This window comes from Anolis sagrei, chromosome 6 (assembly GCF_037176765.1).
Source record: "Anolis sagrei isolate rAnoSag1 chromosome 6, rAnoSag1.mat, whole genome shotgun sequence".
NCBI classification, from domain to species: domain Eukaryota; kingdom Metazoa; phylum Chordata; class Lepidosauria; order Squamata; family Dactyloidae; genus Anolis; species Anolis sagrei.
Genome location: NC_090026.1, coordinates 61916551 through 61936088, shown reverse-complemented (window position 1 = coordinate 61936088; position 19538 = coordinate 61916551). Strand labels below are relative to the sequence as shown.

General features: G+C 40.2%; 1 protein-coding gene across 5 annotated transcripts in view; it reads right to left on the bottom strand.

Annotated features, from left to right (window-relative positions):
- Positions 1-7431: 7431 nt before the first annotated feature.
- COBL (cordon-bleu WH2 repeat protein) overlaps positions 7432-19538 on the bottom strand; it is a 111485-nt gene continuing 99378 nt past the window's right edge. For 3 of the 5 annotated variants that reach the window (XM_060781510.2, XM_060781514.2, XM_060781513.2), the window contains 4 exons: positions 16917-19474; positions 15303-15422; positions 12449-12697; positions 7433-9365 (listed from right to left, as the gene is read on the bottom strand). In XM_060781510.2, the coding sequence (XP_060637493.2) occupies positions 9348-9365; positions 12449-12697; positions 15303-15422; positions 16917-19474 (2945 nt within the window). In that variant the 3' untranslated portion in view covers positions 7433-9347. Of the gene's footprint in view, positions 9366-12448; positions 12698-15302; positions 15423-16916; positions 19475-19538 lie in introns of all 5 variants that reach the window. The other 2 variants (XM_060781511.2, XM_060781512.2) reach the window with 1 other exon arrangement.

Here is a 19538-nt window from a genome sequence, read left to right as displayed (position 1 = left end):
TCCTGAAGGGCCACAGAGGGTTTGGTCAAATGGCATTTCTCAGTAAAATGAAGAAACAGCGATTGTGGTGTACCTCTCCCAATAAATCTATCAATGTAAATCATAATAACATCTGAATAAAACACACTGCTTTAACTAATGCTATTATATGTTATGGTGGCAAGCCATTTATAGTTTTTGTGCGATTTAAACACATGTTATAATTGATGGGCTAATTCCATTGTGAAAATGGAGAATTTGAGGTTTCTTATTTAATTGCACTTCGATCCTTCAACCTCAAACCAACTATCAATTTTAATTTTGTATCTCTTGGCAATACATGCAGAATAAACAAAGATAGCAGCAGAGACTATTTCTTGAGATAGCTACATAGGTGCCCATGGTATGTCTGGGCAAATGCCAGGGCTGCAGGCAAACTGCAGCTGGTCTCCCTCACTGTAAATATTTTTGTTGTTGTTAGCTCCAGGGTCTGCCACCAAGAATTGTCAAGACCAGGCAGCTGCAACTGCCACTGTGCTGTCATGCGCTGGGCCTGTGAAAGAGTCTGTAGACAGGACGTGTGGATTTCCCTAAACAAAGTCCTTAGAAACTTGGAAAGTTTAACAAAGTTCTTTATTATTGCTTAGGTCTTCAATAAATCAAACAAATACTTCAAGGCTTTGAATTAACTGGTGGCTTTCTTAATCTTGTCCACAAGGGACAGGCAACTATCTTCATGAACTGTTTCTTCACTATCAGGGAAATCCTTGACCTCTACCTGGGCAATCTGTCTTAGGCTCTGCTGGCGTGGGCCCCTGCACCCGGTCCAAATTGCGTTATGGCTGCCGTGAGTGGTCCTTACCAAACAGTCCTTTTGTAGATTTCCAAGAGGAAAGAAGGTCTTCAATTCCCAGCGAAGGCTGGCTGTAAAGCTGTGGGACTGGATTCCCCCCAGCAAAGGCTATGCTTCTCTGTAGAGCTGTGGGACTGAATTCCCCCCAGCAAAAGAGCTGCTATAAAAGACGAAGCTTTCTACAGGTGGAACTGACTCACATCCTGTACGACAGGCTTCTCTGTCTGAAATGAACTAGAGGACCCCTTTTCCCCTCCTTAACCCAGAAAAAGGGGCGGAACCAAAGAACATAATGATAATTGATGGGTCATTGGCCCTATGATTGCAAACCAAGGGAAGCCACCTTATTGCAAAATGCATGGAACCTTGGAATACATGCAAACACTCAAAGAAAGAAAAAGAAGTTGGAGCTCCTGGTACAGCCGAACCAGAACAGCCACCATATTCAGTACTCATTCAGTACTGTGCTCATTCAGAAAAAGACCCACAAGCCACTCTAAACACCTTTGCAGAAGTATATAAAAAGCATGGCCTCTCACTGAACATTGAGAAAACCAAAGTGCTTTATCAGCAGGCACCAGATAATTTATTTATTTTATTTATTTCAATTACTTATACCCCGCCCTTCTCACCCCCGAGGGGGGACTCAATGCCGGAAATACAGGTTAATGGTGCAACATTAAAAAATTGACAATTTTCTCTATCTTTGCAGCCACTTCTCCACAAAAATTAACATTGATACTGAAATACAACACCACGTGAGCTTTGCAAGTGCAGCATTTTTTTTAATGAAGCAGAGAGTGTTTGAGGATCGGGACATCTGTAGGGATACCAAGGTGCTTGTTTACAAAGCTATTGTCAAACCAACCCTGTTATATGCCTGCAAAACATGGACTGTCTACAGACGTCACACTCAACTTCTGGAACTATTCCATCAGCATTGCCTCTGAAAAATCCTGCAAATCTCTTGGGAAGACAGGCGGACAAATGTCAGTGTGCTGGAAGAAGCAAAGACCACCAGCATTGAAGCAATGATCTTCCACCATCAACTTCGCTGGACTGGCCAAATTGTCTGAATACCTGATCACTGTCTCCCAAAGCAGTTACTATACTCTCAACTCAAAAATAGAAAACAGAATGCTGGTGAGCAGGAAAAGAGATTTAAAGATGGGCTCAAAGCTAGGCTTAAAAACTGTGGCATAGACACTGAGAACTGGGAAATCTTGGCCCTCGAATGTTCTAACTGGAGGTCAGTAGAACTTGTTACCAACAGTGCTGTGGATTTCAACAAGAAATGAATGGAGGGTGAAAGGGAGAAATGTGTCAAGAGAAAAGCATGTCAAACCAACCCTTCTCGGGGCCACCTTCCATCTGGAAACCAATGTCCTCACTGCAAAAGAACATGCAGGTAAAGAATAGGTCTCTATGGACTTATCAGCAAGACCCTACACTTGGAAGGCAATCATACTCGGCCACGATGATAGCCTATGATGATGATGATGATTCAGTACTCCAATTTGTCTTCTGGATCCCATCACGCACACTGTAGTATTTATCTATGACACACTGTGTGGAAATGGAAATAGTGGCTTCCACAACCTAGTGCATCTCTTCTCAATGTCAGACTAAGGAAAAACTACAGACCTGGAGATGCTGTGTCTTTTAGTGCTACATGTCTAATGACAATGCCATGCCTGGGTTGTTGTAGGGTTTTTTTTGGGGAGGGGGCTATATGGGCATGTTCTAGAGGCATTCTCTCCTGACGGTTCACCTGCATCAATGGCAAGCATCCTCAGAGGTAGTGAGATTATTCCTGTTTGCCACCGATTCCTGTCAAGTGTTCTCGGTTCTGGTCACTGTCCACTGCTGTCTCTGATATTTTCAAAGGTTATTTAAGAGAAGGACCCCTCCACCCATCAGTGCATCTGTCATTTAAATACTGGGTACAATGCCCCTGTGCTAGAAATGTGCCACCATGAGCCATGTATTCCTTGTTTGCTAAAGAATGCATGCAAAATAAAATGACCTTGTGTAGAAATGATTTTTACTAAAAATCTTCAAACTTTACTTTTAAGGTAGGGCCCCTTACATCTGCCTGTTTTGTAAAACGAAACATGGAAGAGGTGTTGGCTGCGGAGTTAGAGCCCAGCCAAGAAGAGCAACTCCCTCAGCCACACCCAGAAACAACAACTATTTAGTCTGCTGGCCAAATACAAGATAATTTAGTGGAGCTGGCTGAGGAAGATTTGATGGTGCCTTTCTTTCTGGAACAGAGAAGAAAAAAACTCAGCTGAGGGTTCACTAAGGATCTTGAGAGAATGACCAGAAATAGAGATCAGCTGTAAAATCAGCATTTAAGGCTTTTCAGTATGCTGCCGTATTGCTGGTTGCAATGATTGAAACCACGCCTTGGTTTATGTGCTCTGGAGAGCTGTAGACACTGTTTGGAGTTTTGGACGGTTTAATTGGTTATAAATTTTGTGATTGGATTGAATCAGGACTGGATTTTGGCTACTCTTCTGCTTGTTCCTTGAAAGTTTGTTGTTATTTTTTAAAAGAAATTTTTATTAAATTTTATATAGAATACAACGAAAGAGTGAGAACAATATAGTATAGAAAAGTGAAGAAGAAAAGAGAAAGAGAAAAACCAGTACGGTAAAAAGTAAAAAAAAAAAAAACATCCTTAATAAAACCCTAAAAAATAAAAAATAAACTACAAAAATATATCCACACACACAAAAGGAAAAAGAAAAAGGAAGAGTGACTTCCATTCCATCTTATTCTTGTTATTCAAAAATATATTAAAAAATTATTAAACATAATAAAATTGTCTCTCTTATTTTTTATTTTTGCAAATTGTCCTGATAGTTATGAAGATTTATTTATTTATTTATTTATTTATTTATTTCATTCACTTATACCCCGCCCTTCTCACCCCGGGGGGGACTCAGGGCGGCTTACAGGGGAGGGCACAATTAGATGCCCGAACACATAACAAGTAATCCAAAAAATAACAATTCAACATTTAAATTAAAACATCAATACATAGTAAAATCCTAAAACCTAAAAACAATCTCATGTCAGAGTCCATATATCAGAGTCCATAAGTCCGTTCTACTCCGTTTGTCTTAGTCTCTTCCCAGGTCCTTGAGTTAATTGTCAGAGTGACCAAAAGCTTGGTCCCACATCCAGGTCTTTAGTTTTTTCCTAAATGCTAGGAGGGAGGTCGCCGATCTAATCTCCCCGGGGAGTGAGTTCCACAGGCGGGGGGCCGCCACTGAGAAGGCCCTGCTCCTCGTCCCCGCCAGCCTCGCTTGAGAGACTGGCGGGGTCGAGAGCAGGGCCTCCCCAGAAGATCTTAAACTTCGAGGTGGGATGTAGAGGGAGATCCGTTCGGACAAATACACTGGGCCGGAACCGTATAGGGTTTTATAGGTCAAAACCAGCACTTTAAATTCTGCTCGGAATTGGATTGGCAGCCAGTGGAGCTGACGCAACATGGGGGTGGTGTGCTCCCTGTACGTCGCTCCGGTGAGCAACCTGGCTGCTTCTCGCTGGACTAGTTGTAGTTTCCGAGCCGTCTTTAAAGGCAACCCCACGTAGAGTGCGTTGCAGTAATCCAGCCGGGATGTGACAAGAGCGTGGACCACCGTGGCCAGATCCGACTTCCCAAGGTACGGGCGCAGCTGGCGCACAAGTTTTAATTGTGCGAAAGCTCTCCCGGCCACCGCTGAGACCTGGGGTTCCAGGCTCAGCGATGAGTCCAGGATCACTCCCAAGCTGCGAACCTGCGTCTTCAGGGGGAGTGTAACCCCGTCTAACACAGGCTGTAACCCTATACCCTGTTCGGCCTTCCGACTGACCAGTAGGACCTCTGTCTTGTCTGGATTCAATTTCAATTTGTTAGCTCTCATCCAGTCCGATACAGCGGCTAAACACCGGTTCAAGGTCTGGACAGCCTCCTTGGTGACAGGTGAGAAGGAGTGACAGATTTGGACGTCATCTGCATAGAGATAGCATCTTAGTCCGAAACTCCGAATGATCTCTCCCAGCGGCTTCATGTAGATGTTAAATAACATCGGGGACAAGATTGAACCCTGTGGGACTCCACACAACAACGGTTGTGGGGCCGAACAGGTGTCACCCAGTAACACCTTCTGGGTCCGTCCCTCAAGGAAGGATCGGAGCCACCGTAAAGCAGTGCCTCCGAGCCCCATGTCCATGAGGCGGCCCAGAAGGATACCGTGATCGACGGTATCGAAGGCCGCTGAGAGGTCCAGCAGAACCAACAGGGACACACTCCCCCTGTCTAGTTCCCTGCGCAGATCATCTACCAAGGCGACCAAGGCTGTCTCAGTTCCATGTCCCGGCCTAAAGCCAGACTGTGCCGGATCAAGATAATCAGTGTCTACCAGAAACCCCTGGAGTTGTGTTGCCACCACACGTTCCATGACTTTGCCCAAATAGGGGAGATTGGAAACTGGCCGATAGTTGTCAAATTGAGTGGGATCCAGTGATGGTTTCTTCAACAGCGGTTTTATAATAGCTTGCTTTAAGCTCGCTGGAAACTCTCCTTTCTGTAAGGAGGTATTAACCATCACCTTCACCCACCCTGCCAAACCCCCTCTGGCTTCCTTGATCAGCCAGGAAGGGCAGGGGTCTAGGATGCATGTGGTGGGTCGCACCTCTCCAAGGATCCTGTCCACATCCTCAAGCTGAACCAATTGAAATGAATCCAACAAAACTGGACAAGCAGATGCTCTCGTTACATCCCCAGAGACTGCCGTTAACATGACGTCGAAGCCAGACCGAATCCGCTCAATTTTATCCGCGAAGGATCGAGCAAATGCTTCACAGCGAGCCACCGAGTTATCCGGGGCCTCGCTTTTCGGCGGGTTTAACAGGCCCCTGACAACTCGGAAAAGCTCAGCTGGACGATTCTTCGCTGATGCAATATTGGCTGTGATGAATGTTTTCTGAGCTGCCTCTATTGCCACACCGTAGGACCTTAAAAAGGCATTCAGGTGTGTTTGAGCTAGATTGGTGGGATTCTGGCGCCACACGCACTCTAACCTCCTCTTCTTTCGCTTCATTGCTGCCAGCTCCTCAGTAAACCAAGAAGCTGGTTTAGCTCGGTTACTCGAGAGGGGGCGTTCCGGAGCGATAGTGTCAATTGCCCTGGTCAACTCACTATTCCAGCCAGAGACCAGAGCATCGACAGTGTCGCTAGCCAAGAAGGTGGAAAAATCCCCAAGAGCCATCAGGAGACCATTTGGATCCATCAGTCTCCTGGGGCGGACCATTCTAATGGGTCCACCACCCCTGCGAAGGTTAGAAGGCACAGTTAGTCTAAAACTGATCAGGTGGTGATCGGTCCATGGCAAAGGGGCGATGGTCGGCTCCTCCATTCCGTCACCTTCATCCCATCCCTGAGTGAAGACCAAATCCAAGGTGTGTCCGGCACTATGGGTGGGACCAGATATTAGCTGGGACAGGCCCATGGTTGCCATGGCGGCCATGAAGTCCTGAGCCGCTCCGGAGAGAGAGGTCTCGGCATGGATGTTGAAATCTCCCAGGACCAAAAGCCGTTGGGAGTTCAACACCATGTCCGAGACCACTCCCGCTAGCTCAGGTAGGGAGACTGTAGTGCAGCGGGGTGGTCGGTACACTACCAGAATCCCTATCCTGTCCCGGTCACCTATCCTAAAGCCGGCACATTCAAAGGAAGATGATTGTGGGATGGGACGCCTGATCAGTGGGATAGAATCCTTATAGACCACTGCGACTCCGCCTCCCCGCCCTCCAAGCCTTGGTTGGTGCTGAACAGAATAACCTGGTGGACAGAGCTGGGAGAGATTAACCCCTCCCCACTCGTCCAACCAGGTTTCTGTTATACAAGCCAGGTCGGCTCGTTCTTCTTGAATTAGATCTTGAATGATGGAAGCTTTTCCGTTTACCGACCTGGCATTGAACAGCACCACCTTTAGCTTGGAGGGGCCACCGTCTTGGCACCTCAGCTGTATTTTGTCGGGAGTAGGTTTTAGAGTTGCCAATCTATTTTTGTTAATTTCGGGCCGAACAGTAGTATTAGTTTTTGGAATTGCCAATGTCCTATTAAAGATTTTGGGCCGAATTTGCTTTTGTCTTTGATTTCTAGCATCTTTAGGGATAGCCAATTTATTGTTATAAATTTTGGGCCGAAATGGAAATTTTATCCTCCCTTTCCCGTATCTCCCTCTACCAATCACCACCTCTATGGCGGCTCCCCCACCCGCGGTCCCGCCCCCCCCGGGGATGTCCCCTCCGTTTCCAGCAGCTATGGTCTCGTTAATAGGCACATGCTTACCATTATTGTTATCTATCTCTGGGTCCCGATGATCCCATCCCTTAATACTGACCATTCCCTCTAGTGTATTGAGGGCTATAAAGTGCACTCGTGCTGAAGCTGGTATAGAGTGCACTTGTGCTATGATTGTTATAAAGTGCGCTTGTGCTAGAGGTTGGAGGGATGACAGTAGCAGCAAAAGCAGGGCAAGCATTGGTATAAAAATAACAATAATATATCGATTGTCCCAATTTGTTCTTTTTATTATCATGCCTGTATTTTTCTTCAACAAAAAAGTCAATTTGTCCATGTCCTTTATTTCTCTGATTTTTTCCACACAATCCTGTATGGGTGGGACTGAGCCTTGCTTCCACTCCCTAGCCAAAACAATTCTAGCAGCAGTCGTAGTATATGTAAAAAGTTTATCCTCTTGTTCCGTCAGTTGAAGATCTAAATCTGTAAAGCCTAACAAGTAATACTCTGGTTTTCTTGTAAAAGTCCTTTTTTAAATCTTTTGCATCTCTTCATGAATTGCCCTCCAAAATATTACTGCTTCTTTACAAGTCCACCACATATGGTAGAAAGTTTGTTGTTATTGAGAATTGACTGGCTGACCTCGGACTGTATGACTATGCTGTTGGAGATTCCAGGACAAGGTACTTGACACCCCATAAGATTCCCCACTCAAACCTGAACAGACTAGACTGGGACAGAGAAATGAAGATATTACACTAGTCAATATAGAGTCACAAGAAATATTTATTCCATTCTTTTATTTTACTATTGTCCCTTATTAAATTGTTTTGTGGGAGGGCTTTTCTGCAATATTACAAAAACTGAATTTATGGAATGAACAACAAACACATCTCAACTACCATTAATTCCATTGTTCAATCTCATTTGTACAATATTGAGGCAAAGAGGACCTTGTTGATTGGTGGCATTAGATTAAATTAGTATTTCACATTAATATATAGTCACTGATTTGCAGATAGTTAATGGTGTACTTTAAGAGTTAGCAATATCACTTAGTACCTTCAAATACTTAGCAGTAAACCATCAAATATTATTTTGAACTGTGCTTTAATGCTTAGTAATCCAAATAAATGTATAAAGGTGCAGTTTAAGAGCTTTTCAACATACATAAATGTGAAAAAAACATTTGTTTTAATTCTGTTATTCTTCTTTTAACAAAATGTTTAAAATATATACATTATCTATTGAGCCATGAGAACTGAGTTGAGATGATGATTTTGAATGAACTGCAACAGGCTGAAATACAAGGCAGTTCTGAAAACAAATTGCAACCAACAGTCCCTTCAAGGAATGTAAACAGTACTTTTAACTGCATTTCTGGCTTGGGACACAACCCAGGATGATGTTTTCATGTGGAAGTGCTATTAAAAAGAACTGAAAATGTGCAAGAACATGGCTATGCTCTGTAAGTCCCTTTTATTTCAATAGCTTTCTCTGCAAAAATTCTGTGCCGTAGATCTAAAGGCTACCATTATTTCTCCTTGAAGTCCAGTTATGTCCCCTGGAAAAGAACATCAAAGAGATCTTCCCCTTTCTGAATCCCCACTGATTGCTTGGCTAAAATGTCAAAGACAATAAACCTGTTTTGGCTGTAAAAATAGTGAGATCAGTATATGGTAATGTAAAGCTGAAATGATCTACCATCATCTCTTCTTTCTTGCTATTAATGTTTATAACTCCACAGTCTAAATTTGGGTTTGTTTGTTTTTTATAATTTTGTATTTCAAATGAAAAGTTTAAGATTCAACTGAATAGCTCAAGACAGTAGCATGTTTTAAATTGGTTCTGAATAAAAGAATGTTGTCCTTCCAATATAGAGCAAAAAAGTGCTTGATTTTCTCCATAAACAAAATTAAGTATGAATGAAGAACTGGTAAAGTATTCACAAGCTTATCCAGTTGTCAGGAAGGATAGTTTTAATGGCACAGTTTTAAATATTTGGAGTCAGGCAAACCGCAAATCCTTGATGCAGAAACCATGTAGCAACCTTTGAATCATTTTAAGAAAAAGACAATTACTCACAGATACAACTTATTTTGGCCACAAAAGGAATAATATATTCTCCTTAGAGATGTTTCACCATGAATTTCTATTCCAGCCAATAATTACATGTATGATATTGCAAAAGAAATAGGTAACTGGAGCATCTAGTGTTCAAACAAGCTGAGGAACCTGAAATGAAAGAAAAATACAGTACAGTGGTTGCTGAAATCCACATTCAAACATGGGGATTTTATTAGGTCATCCTATCTTTCTAAATAATCGCATTTTTTAAAAAAACTACATCAATTTTATATGCACAGAGATGTACCAAAAAAGTCAGCTTCTTTTGAAACAAGGCTTAACACTGACTCGGCTATACACACATATACTGTATATACTCGAGTATACGCCTAGTTTTTCAGCCCTATTTTTAGGCTGAAAAAGTCCCCCTCGGCTTATACCCGAGTCAAGGTTATTTATTATTTTACTCTGTATTATTATTATTATTTTCATTTCATTTATTATTTTATTCTATTTATTATTATTACATTTATCATTTCACTCTATTATTATACATTTATTATTTTACTGTATAATTGTTGTTATTGCTACATTCATTATTTTACTCTTTATTATTATTATTGTTATTATTACATTTATTATGATACTCTATTATTATTGGAAGGATACGTAAGCACATTTACAAAGAAGGTAAATAATCATTTAATCAGAGTTGGACAGTCTTATCTTAAATTACCATTTTTGTAAATATTCAAAAATATCTAACCTACTGATTTCTCAATTAATGTACCGTATATACTCGAGTATAAGCCGACCCAAATATAAGCCGAGGCACCTAATTTTACCACAAAAAACTAGGAAAACATATTGACTTGAGTATAAGCCGAGGGTGGGAAATGCAGCAGCTACTGGTAAATTTCAAAAAAAAATAAATAGATACCAATAAATTTACATTAATTGAGGCATCTGTGGGTTAAATATTTTTGAATATTTACATAAAACTGTAAGATAAGACTGCCCAACTCTAATTAAACCATTATTCTAAATTTCTTCAATGTAAATGTGCTTATGTATCCTTTCAATAATAATAGAGTAAAATAATGGAAATGTAATAATAACAGTAATAATAGAATAATAAATGTAATAATAATAATAAATAGAGTAAAATAATGAATATGTAATAATAACAGTAATAATAACAGTAATAAAAAAAGGCGGAAAAACTAGGCTTATACTCGAGTATATATAGTAAGTTAACTGGTATCTATTTTTATTTTGCAATTTACCAGTAGCTGCTGCATTTCCCACCCTCGGCTTGTACTCGAGTAAATCCATTTTCTCAGTTTTTTGTGGTAAAATTAGGTGCCTTGGCTTATATTCGGGTCGGCTTATACTCAAGTATATACGGTACATTACTTGTGCAATTTGATTGCATTTTTTCTTGTCTTAGTTAGAAAGTTGACCAAAAGTATAGCATAGATACTTCAATTAAGTTTAGGTCACACAACTATGGGGGGCTTTTGGGTCTTAATACTAAGAAATGCTTCCCATCCTCCATTTCTTCATGGACAGATCCGGAAAAAAAGGAAAAGATATAAATGTCTACCTTTCTATATTTTTGCACTCTTTTGAACAAAGTCATTATAGGTGTCATATTTCATGTTGAAAGCTAAAGTCTATTATCCATAAGGAATAATACTGTTGGCAGTCCCTACGTTTCAGGCAAGATAGGTTGGTTCTTAAGTTGAATTTGTATGTAAGTCAGAACACATACAATTTTGTGTAAGTCGGAAAAAATGGCAAAAGACACACTCCTTATAATTTGGTCAAAAATGGTGGACATTACAGTTGTCTTAGAATTCCTTTTTTAAAAAAACAAAAGCGCTAGAACACCAAAACTTCCAACAATGCAAAGGAAAACCCCAGAAATAGGTAACCTTTCCCTCAAGGAGCCTCTCCTGTTTATCCAATCTCAGCTTCCTTGGGATGCATCAATGCTACAGTGGTCCTCAACCTGTGAGTCCCCAAATGTTTTGGCCTTCAACTCCCAGAAATGCTAAGAGCTGGTAAACTGGCTGGGATTTCCAGAAGTTGTAGGCCAAAATATTTGGAGACCCACAGGTTGATTACCACTGCTGTAGACTGAATGCAGCTTGACACCACTGTGGAATTCTGGGGCCGGAGAAGGATCTTTAGCCTTCTCTGCCAAAGGTGCTGCTGCTGCTTCACCAAACTACAAATCCCAGGATTGCATACCATTGAGACAGGATTGAGACATGGCAATTGAAGAAGTGTTAAGACACTGATGTTCATAACTGAGGGACTGCCTGTAATTAGAAAATCTAACTCAATAACTAGATGCTTTTGAACTGTGGTGTTGGAGGAAAGTTCTGAGAGTACCTTGGACCGTGAGAAGATCCAACCAGTCCATATTTCAGGAAATGAAGCCCGACTGCTCATTGGAGGGAAGGATATTAGAGGCAAAGAAGAAGTACTTTGGCCACATCATGAGAAGACAGGAAAGCTTAAAGACAATGATGCTGGGGAAAATGAAAGGAAAAAGGAAGAGGGGCTGACCAAAGGCAAGATGGATGGATGGCATCCTTGACATGACTGGCTTGACCTTGAAGGAGCTGGGGGTGGTGACAGCCAACAGGGAGCTCTGGCGTGGGCTCGTCCGTGAGGCCACGATGAGTCGGAAGCGACTGAACAAATGAACAACTCATTAACACTGTGTGTGGGGGCATGATTTGCATCTTGCTGTTTCTAGCCTCACTACTACAAAATTAGGAAACAGATAACATTGCATAATTTCTGCATGATTCTGTCAAAGGAGGGGGAGGTAGACATCCAAATTCTTATCTCTATCAATTATAGTATGTACATTGGAACAATTTCTTTTATTCTGACTGATTTGAGAGTATAAAAGTTTAATATTATTGCCCCATGGAACTGAACATCTTCTGCTTCCCAGTTCTATTTTCTCTATAGAGTTTTTCCACATAGGCATGTTAAATCAATGACAAATAATTTAAATCAGAAAACAGGCCAACCAGCCTGTTGTTCCACAACAAGTCCTAAAATTAATCCTAATAGATCAGCATTGCTTTCTGGGATTTTATTATTGTTTTCTTACCAGTCATTTTTTTTTTTTGCCCCGTTCATGCTTTTCTACTCTGAACTTGACAACAGGTTTCAATCTGGATATACTATGAGGTTTATAGCATCCTTCCCACAAAACTGATGCTTACCTTTCTTAAACGAGCTGCCCCGGCACCTGACCGGATTGCTTCCATTAAGGCCTGCCTTGTATCCGCTGTGTTTTTTGTCATTTCATTTGTAAAGGACCTGGGAATTTTCTTTGTCAACTTAGGAGGAAATTGTGGTGGAGGAAGTGGCAACTGATTACATGGAGGCTCTGGTATAGAAGCTTTTTCATTTTGTAGTAATATTTCTGCAGTGTGGAAACTCTGCAGTTCCTCGGAAGCAGATGAGGAGGTCTATCATAGAAGAAATCAGAAGCATAGAGAATTCTATTAATGACAGGTATAAAGCAACAATAATCAACTGATACTGGATGCATAGCTTTCATCTCTCTCTTGGAACAATTTCAGCTTGCTTCTCTAACAGGTTTTGTTTGTCTTTCAGGCATAAACACATTTTGTGGCTTGTTTAAGTCACTTAAAAATAATAACTAGAGTCAAGACCTTGAAGCAGCCTAAGAAATTCAGTCTTTCTATTGGAATACATGAGTCCCGGAATTGCTTTTGACACAGAAGGCAAACATAATTACCATTTGTAGTTTGGGATTAATATGATCTATTAGGTAACAGAATAATTTACCAACACTGTAAGGAGGTTCATCTTAAAGTAATGAATGCTCTAAATTTGTGCCTTTGGATTAGCATTCTTCCAATGTATTAGTGTTCATCTAACTACATTTGTCAGGTTTTACAATGTATTGTAATGTAATATAGCTGAGTCATGCACTGATAATAGGCTTCTATTGGAAATGCTGAGTCATGCATTAACTGTATATAGGGAATCATTTCGGGAATGTGTTCTGGCCTGGTCCAGGTGATTGTGAATGATGCAAGCTTGGGTCTGAGTTAAGTTAATGAGTTGGGACCAATCAGTGATTGTTATGTATAAATGTACAGAATTGTATATAAGGAAGTCATATACAGTGTATATTTCTCTCCTTGTGCTGTGATGCTGTTTGCTGAAGGTTCTGTGTAATTTATTAAAGGAACCTGTCTGCTAAGACAAGATATAACCGTGTGCTGTGGTAAATTTATAGTGTCATCTAGATTGGAGGAGAAAACAATAGTAAAACTGACAATAGGCAGGCATGTGCTCAGGTGCCTGTAAAGAGTTCCAGAGTGACTGCAGTTTGTGGGATCATTTGACTGAAAATACTGTGCAGGAAGAAGCTACTGGAAAGCACTGAAGTTGTGCAACTGATCTGCTGCTGAATTGTGAGATAAAGAGTGTATCCATTCCAAGATACTCAGTCAAGCTTATTAACAAATCTAAATACTCATGTTTTATCAAGGAAAGAGGCTGGATCTACACAGCCATATAAAGCAGTTTGGACTGGCATTATATGGTCAGTGTAAATCCATATAATGTATTTTAACTACAATTAACTTCATTATATGGGTCTATGCTGATCATACATGGCTGTCTACATCCAACCCAACATAGACAGCACACGAAAATGCAAGAGTAACCAAAAGCTTTGGAAAAACCAACAACCCTAAAATCCATAGAGTGATCCACCCTGGTCTGCAATATAGATGGAAATAATTGTGATACCATTGAGTTTGGCATGTAAATGGCACAAATTCTACTGTTTAGTACTCAGTGTTAAAGAATCGGTCCTCATGCTTTGAAAAAGCATTACTAAAGTAATGGTACAGTAAACACTGGCATTTCCTAAGAAAGTATTTTGCTGTACCGAGTACCTTTATGTAGGTATGCTACTTCTCATATTTAACCTTTTAAAAAACTCTCATATCAGGAGGATGAGATTGGCTTTTACTACCCTGCAAAAAGTATAAACAATTTTAGATTTGCTCTCTGCAATTAGCTACATAGTACTTTGTGACGCAAAATATAAGGTGAGAGGAAAACAAGAAGTGTCTTCCTGTAAAGTACTATATAAAGGAGTATTTTCTGATGAAACACAAATGAACCTCAAACCTTTTTGACACATCAGCAAATAAATGTTTATCGTACAATGGTAAGCTAGTCTTTGGCATGACGTCTTCACAATAGCACATATCCTCTGATCTGACTGACAGGATCACAAGACCAGCCTTCCCCTAAATTTTGGTTATTTTTCTGACAGATTTCTAACTATCAAGTGTCAAAATCCTATCAGTCCCAATTTTAACTACCACACTTCACTGTGTAATAATCTCACTTTTTAATATTGCTTTTTATGAAAAGGGGATTGCAACTTAATAGTTGCAATCCCCTTTCCATAAAAAGCAATATTAAAAAGTGAGATTATTAAGTAGTTAAGATGGTTTAAAAAAACTTTTCAGCTACAGGGCTTTTGTCAACCAGCAGTTGAGTGAAGCCTCATAGCTGGAAAAGGGCACATGGGGGCATGAGGTTTCTCCTAAGCAGTACAGGGTTTGAATCTGCTGCCTTGCTGCTACAGGGTGCCATAGAAGTCCCTGTTATGCCAAAGGGCAGTCACACCATTCACTTGCCCGGGTGCGACTATTATGCAAGGAATGGTAGAAGGCCAGCTTTGCTGCTCTGGAAATGGGAAAACAACTATTATGCGATGGTGACTATTATGCAATGAAATATAGTAGTTTGTCAAGTGTGTGAACAGTAGTACTACAAGTAAGGCAGCTCACACGTATCAGTGGTAGATGACTACATCATTATAGTTCAGACAGACATACTTGTCTCATCTCAGCAGACCAAGTTAAATATGGGTACCTACCTTATGCTAGAACATGAGTATTTATCCATCTCAGTGTTGGCTACTCACTCTGCAGATCTCTCCAAAGTCTCAAAGTTTGACCCCTAAGATTTTAATTAGATGATGGAGCTACCCAAAGAATGCTGATACCTTGACCGTACCTTTCTCAACCCTGAGATTCCATTGTGTTCTCTGATGGCTGCCAAAAGGGAGGAGCGCTCATTTTCTGGTTCTGTGAACGATGGTTTCTTCTGCGTTCCACTTCTTGCGCTGGGTGAACTCTAACACAAGACCAAACACACATGCACAAATTGATGCATCTGGGTAATTTGAATTTCTGGGTGATTACTATTGGACGCTTGACTATCTGACTTTGACTTTTACCTAGCTGGAATATACTGAAATTAAATAGCTGTATTTACTCGAATATAATGTGCCATTGAATGTAATATGCACCTCAATTGTGAGGATGCCCATTACAAAAAATGGATTTGCCTTGAAATATAATGTGCTCAACAGTGCAGCCATAGCACATCAGAAGAGGCAGGCAACATGAAGGAGGCTATACAGGAGGCCATGCATCTCTGTAAAGCAGGCTGGCAGCCAACCTCACACAATTCCCAACTGGCACTATTCATGAGGCCTTCAAAATAGAAGGGGATGTTTTGAAAGCCTAATGAATGAGGGCAGTTGGGAGCTGCATGGGACAAAGCCGGGGTGCAGGGGAAGAGACCCCAAGGACAACAGAGGACTGATTGGTCACCTCATCCTTCTCTAGGTGCCACAGAACCTTAAAGCTGCCACCACCAACAGTCAGCGCCTTTGCGCCCATCACTTCCCTGTCCAGCCTCTGGAGTTCGCAATTCTGACATGCTATCAAATCTAATGCATGCCTCATTTTGATAATGTAATTTAGCCAAAAAAAAAAGGTAAATATGTTAAATTTGTGCGTAAGAGCTGGGTATGCTAAGTACTTGTCACAACACTGATCAAAAAAGTAAAAATACATGAGCCCTTTGTGTTTGATTTTATTATATCATTTTATATTGTTTATTTTGTTATTATATATATTTTGTTATGATGTATTTCCTTGTTATTTTGTGTTTAATTATGTTGTATTATTTTGGGCTTGGCCTCATGTTAGCTGCCCCGTGTCCCCTTTGGGGAGATGGTGGCAGGTTATAAATAAAGATGATGATGATGATGATGATTATTATTATTATTATATTCTTGATAGAAAAACTGTACAGTGAAAATATTTGATTACAATGTTTGGATTAAATTTCTTTCATGCATCATATGATCATTCACAGCTCTCTCTAAGATGATACAATTATCTGTATTGTCTGTATTGCTGGCATCGAATTGTGCCTTTTGTAAGCCGCCCTGAGTCCCCCCTCAGGGGTTGAGAAGGGCGGGGTAGAAATGCGCGAAATAAATAAATAAATAAATATTGTATGCTAATTATAATCAGTTGTCTCATTTGTTGCAGTAAATTCCAGTGCTTCTTTTGCTACTTTAAACAAGTGAAGCTTTAATTACTATTGTATAACAAAATGTAGTGCATGCAAAAAAGAACAGTAACTTGGTGTAGTAATTTGTCATAATTTTAAAAAGTGGATATGTGCAGTGGTTCACTGGAAATAATAAGCATTATAAAACAGGCTGGTGCTAAAATAAAAAGCTAAGACTACCATAGCCAAAAAGTTCCTTCAGATGTTACAGGAAGTTTTGTGAACTTAGTTGCTGGAACTTTTTCAACAAAGTTATTTTACCTTTCGAAGCTTCTCTCTTCCTCCAGCGGTCTGAATGGCTTCCATTAAAGCACTATGTAGTGACATATCTTTTGGAACTGGCTTCTGGATGACTGGCTTAAACTTTTTCTTTGGGCCAAAAACATCATATATAATGTCACTGTTAGACTCCGGTTCACTCCTTGTACCTGAATCACCATGTTTCTCATTTTTATTTGAAAACATATGGCTAACTGTAAATGTGTCAAGTGATGCTGATGATCCAATGCTAAAACGATGCTCCAGAGTTGGCTTCATGGATGATGAGGGAACATCAGATGATCTACGGAAAGACGGAGGACTTGCTTGATCAGTTTTTTCCTTTTTCTGATTTAATACAGGAGGAATTTCTCTAAAGATTGCCTTTTGCATAGAACCAGAAATGGGTTCCATTTCAGAGATGTTACTATTTTTCGACAATGTTGCAGAACTTGGTGCACTGTCGCAATTAGAAGATTTGGTCTGATATGGTAATTTGATATTGGTTGTGTTATTTGTTATCCTAGAATGAACTCCAACTGGTACCACATTTGATACAGATTTTCTGCAGCTTGAATAAGTTTCATCTACTTTTGCTGACTGTGTTTCCACTGGACAGCATCCGGACGCAATTATACATTTTTGGGAATCTAATTCTATCCCCTTTTCATTACTGGTCTCTTCTTCTCTGCTCTGCCTTTCCTGGTTAGTTTCAAACTGGGCTGAATCAATATATTTTGCAATTATGGAAGCAAGGTAATGGCTTGATGTTATTCTTTGGGGCTTCTGAAGCCGAAGCACTGTCTTATTTGTGCTAACCACTGGATCTCTTACAGTTTTCACGGAAGATTCTGTGACAATAACAGGTGGCTTTGTTTTTTCAGGTTCTGTATTATTTTTAATTGCCATAGAATCAAATGGTGATGATATTGTCATTTTCATATTTGTAAGGCAATCAGCATTCTTGTTTGATATTTCATTGAAAGGTTTAGAATGGGTGATGACCACTGGTTTAGTAGAATGGTCTACTGGGAACTCTTCCAATTTTTCCCCCATCGAATTTGACTTCCAAGGTGTGTCAGCTGTCCTAATTAGGCAATCAGGATTGTTGTTTGATATTTCATTGAAAGGTTTAGAATGGGTGATGACCACTGGTTTAGTAGAATGGTCTACTGGGAACTCTTCCAATTTTTCCCCCATCGACTTTGACTTCCATGGTGTGTTAGCTGTCCTAATTAGGCAATCAGGATTGTTGTTTAATATTTCATTGAAAGGTTTAGAGTGGGTGATGGCCACTGGTTTAGTAGAATGGTCTACTGGGAACTCTTCCAATTTTTCCCCCATCGAATTTGACTTCCAAGGTGTGTTAGCTGTCCTAATTAGGCAGTCAAGATTGATGTTTGATATTTCATTGAAAGATTTAGAATGGGTAATGACCACTGGTTTAGTAGAATGGTCTACTGGGAACTCTTCCAATTTTTTCCCCATCAAATTTGACTTCCAAGGTGTGTTAGCTGTCCTAATTAGACAGTCAAGATTGTTGTTTGATATTTTATTGAAAGGTTTAGAATGGGTGATGACCACTGGTTTAGTAGAATGGTCTACTGGAAACTCTTTCAACTTTTTTCCCATCGAATTTGACTTCCAAGGTGTGTTAGATGTCCTAATTAGGGTATCTTGTGAATCATTTGAAGTCTTATTTCCTGTTACTTTTCCAATATCAGCACCATTTGGAGTCACTAGGTTGCCTAACTCATCTATTTTAATGGCACCAGTGGAAAGGGATACATCTCGATCAAAATATTTTACATCGGGTTTGGGAGGAATAACTTTAAAGGTTGTCAGGCCAATTTTAGGTTCATAGTCTGTAAGTCCATTGTCTATACGATGGCACCATATAGATGGCAATAGGGAAGCTTCTTTCCTGATGATTTTTTTTTCTGATGCAGGCCTGATTTCCAGATCAATTTTCATTTTGCTTGGAAGCTCTTCCTGGGTATTATCCTTATTTAAGAGCATTACATCCTCTTTTGACCTTTGTTCATAAAGTTTGTTCATAAATCCAAGGCTAGAATCAATCACCTTAGCTTTTGATTCTTCAGAATCAGTTTCATTTTGTGACATGACTTCTTGGCATGTATTGTTGTTATTTTGTTCACATGTGGGTACATATATATTGGAGTCATCTTTCTGTTCCTTTTCCATCTGGTGCCTAACATCTTCTTTAGGAGACTGCTGTGGTGATAAATCCTCACATAAACAGGGAGACACAGGATCTACACATTCTTCAATGAAAGATCCACTGTTATTATTTTCATTGGTCTCTTCACCGAGACAAATCGATTGAACGGAAATATCTTGATTAGACTCTCTCTTGGAAAGCAAACACCTTTCTTCCTCTCTGCTGGACTGAATTTTGATATCAACTTCTGGAATTTCATCTATGATTGTCACTGGCACAGGAAGTGAAACATCTTGGGCAGTCTCAGCAGCTTGTGAAGGAGGGATGGGTGCACAAGACAAAGATTCGTTTTCTGAAGTGTCATGCATATCTTCTATTGCTGTAAAACATTTATTTGTTCATTAGCCAACTTCATAACATGTATCAGGGTGGTGTATAATTGA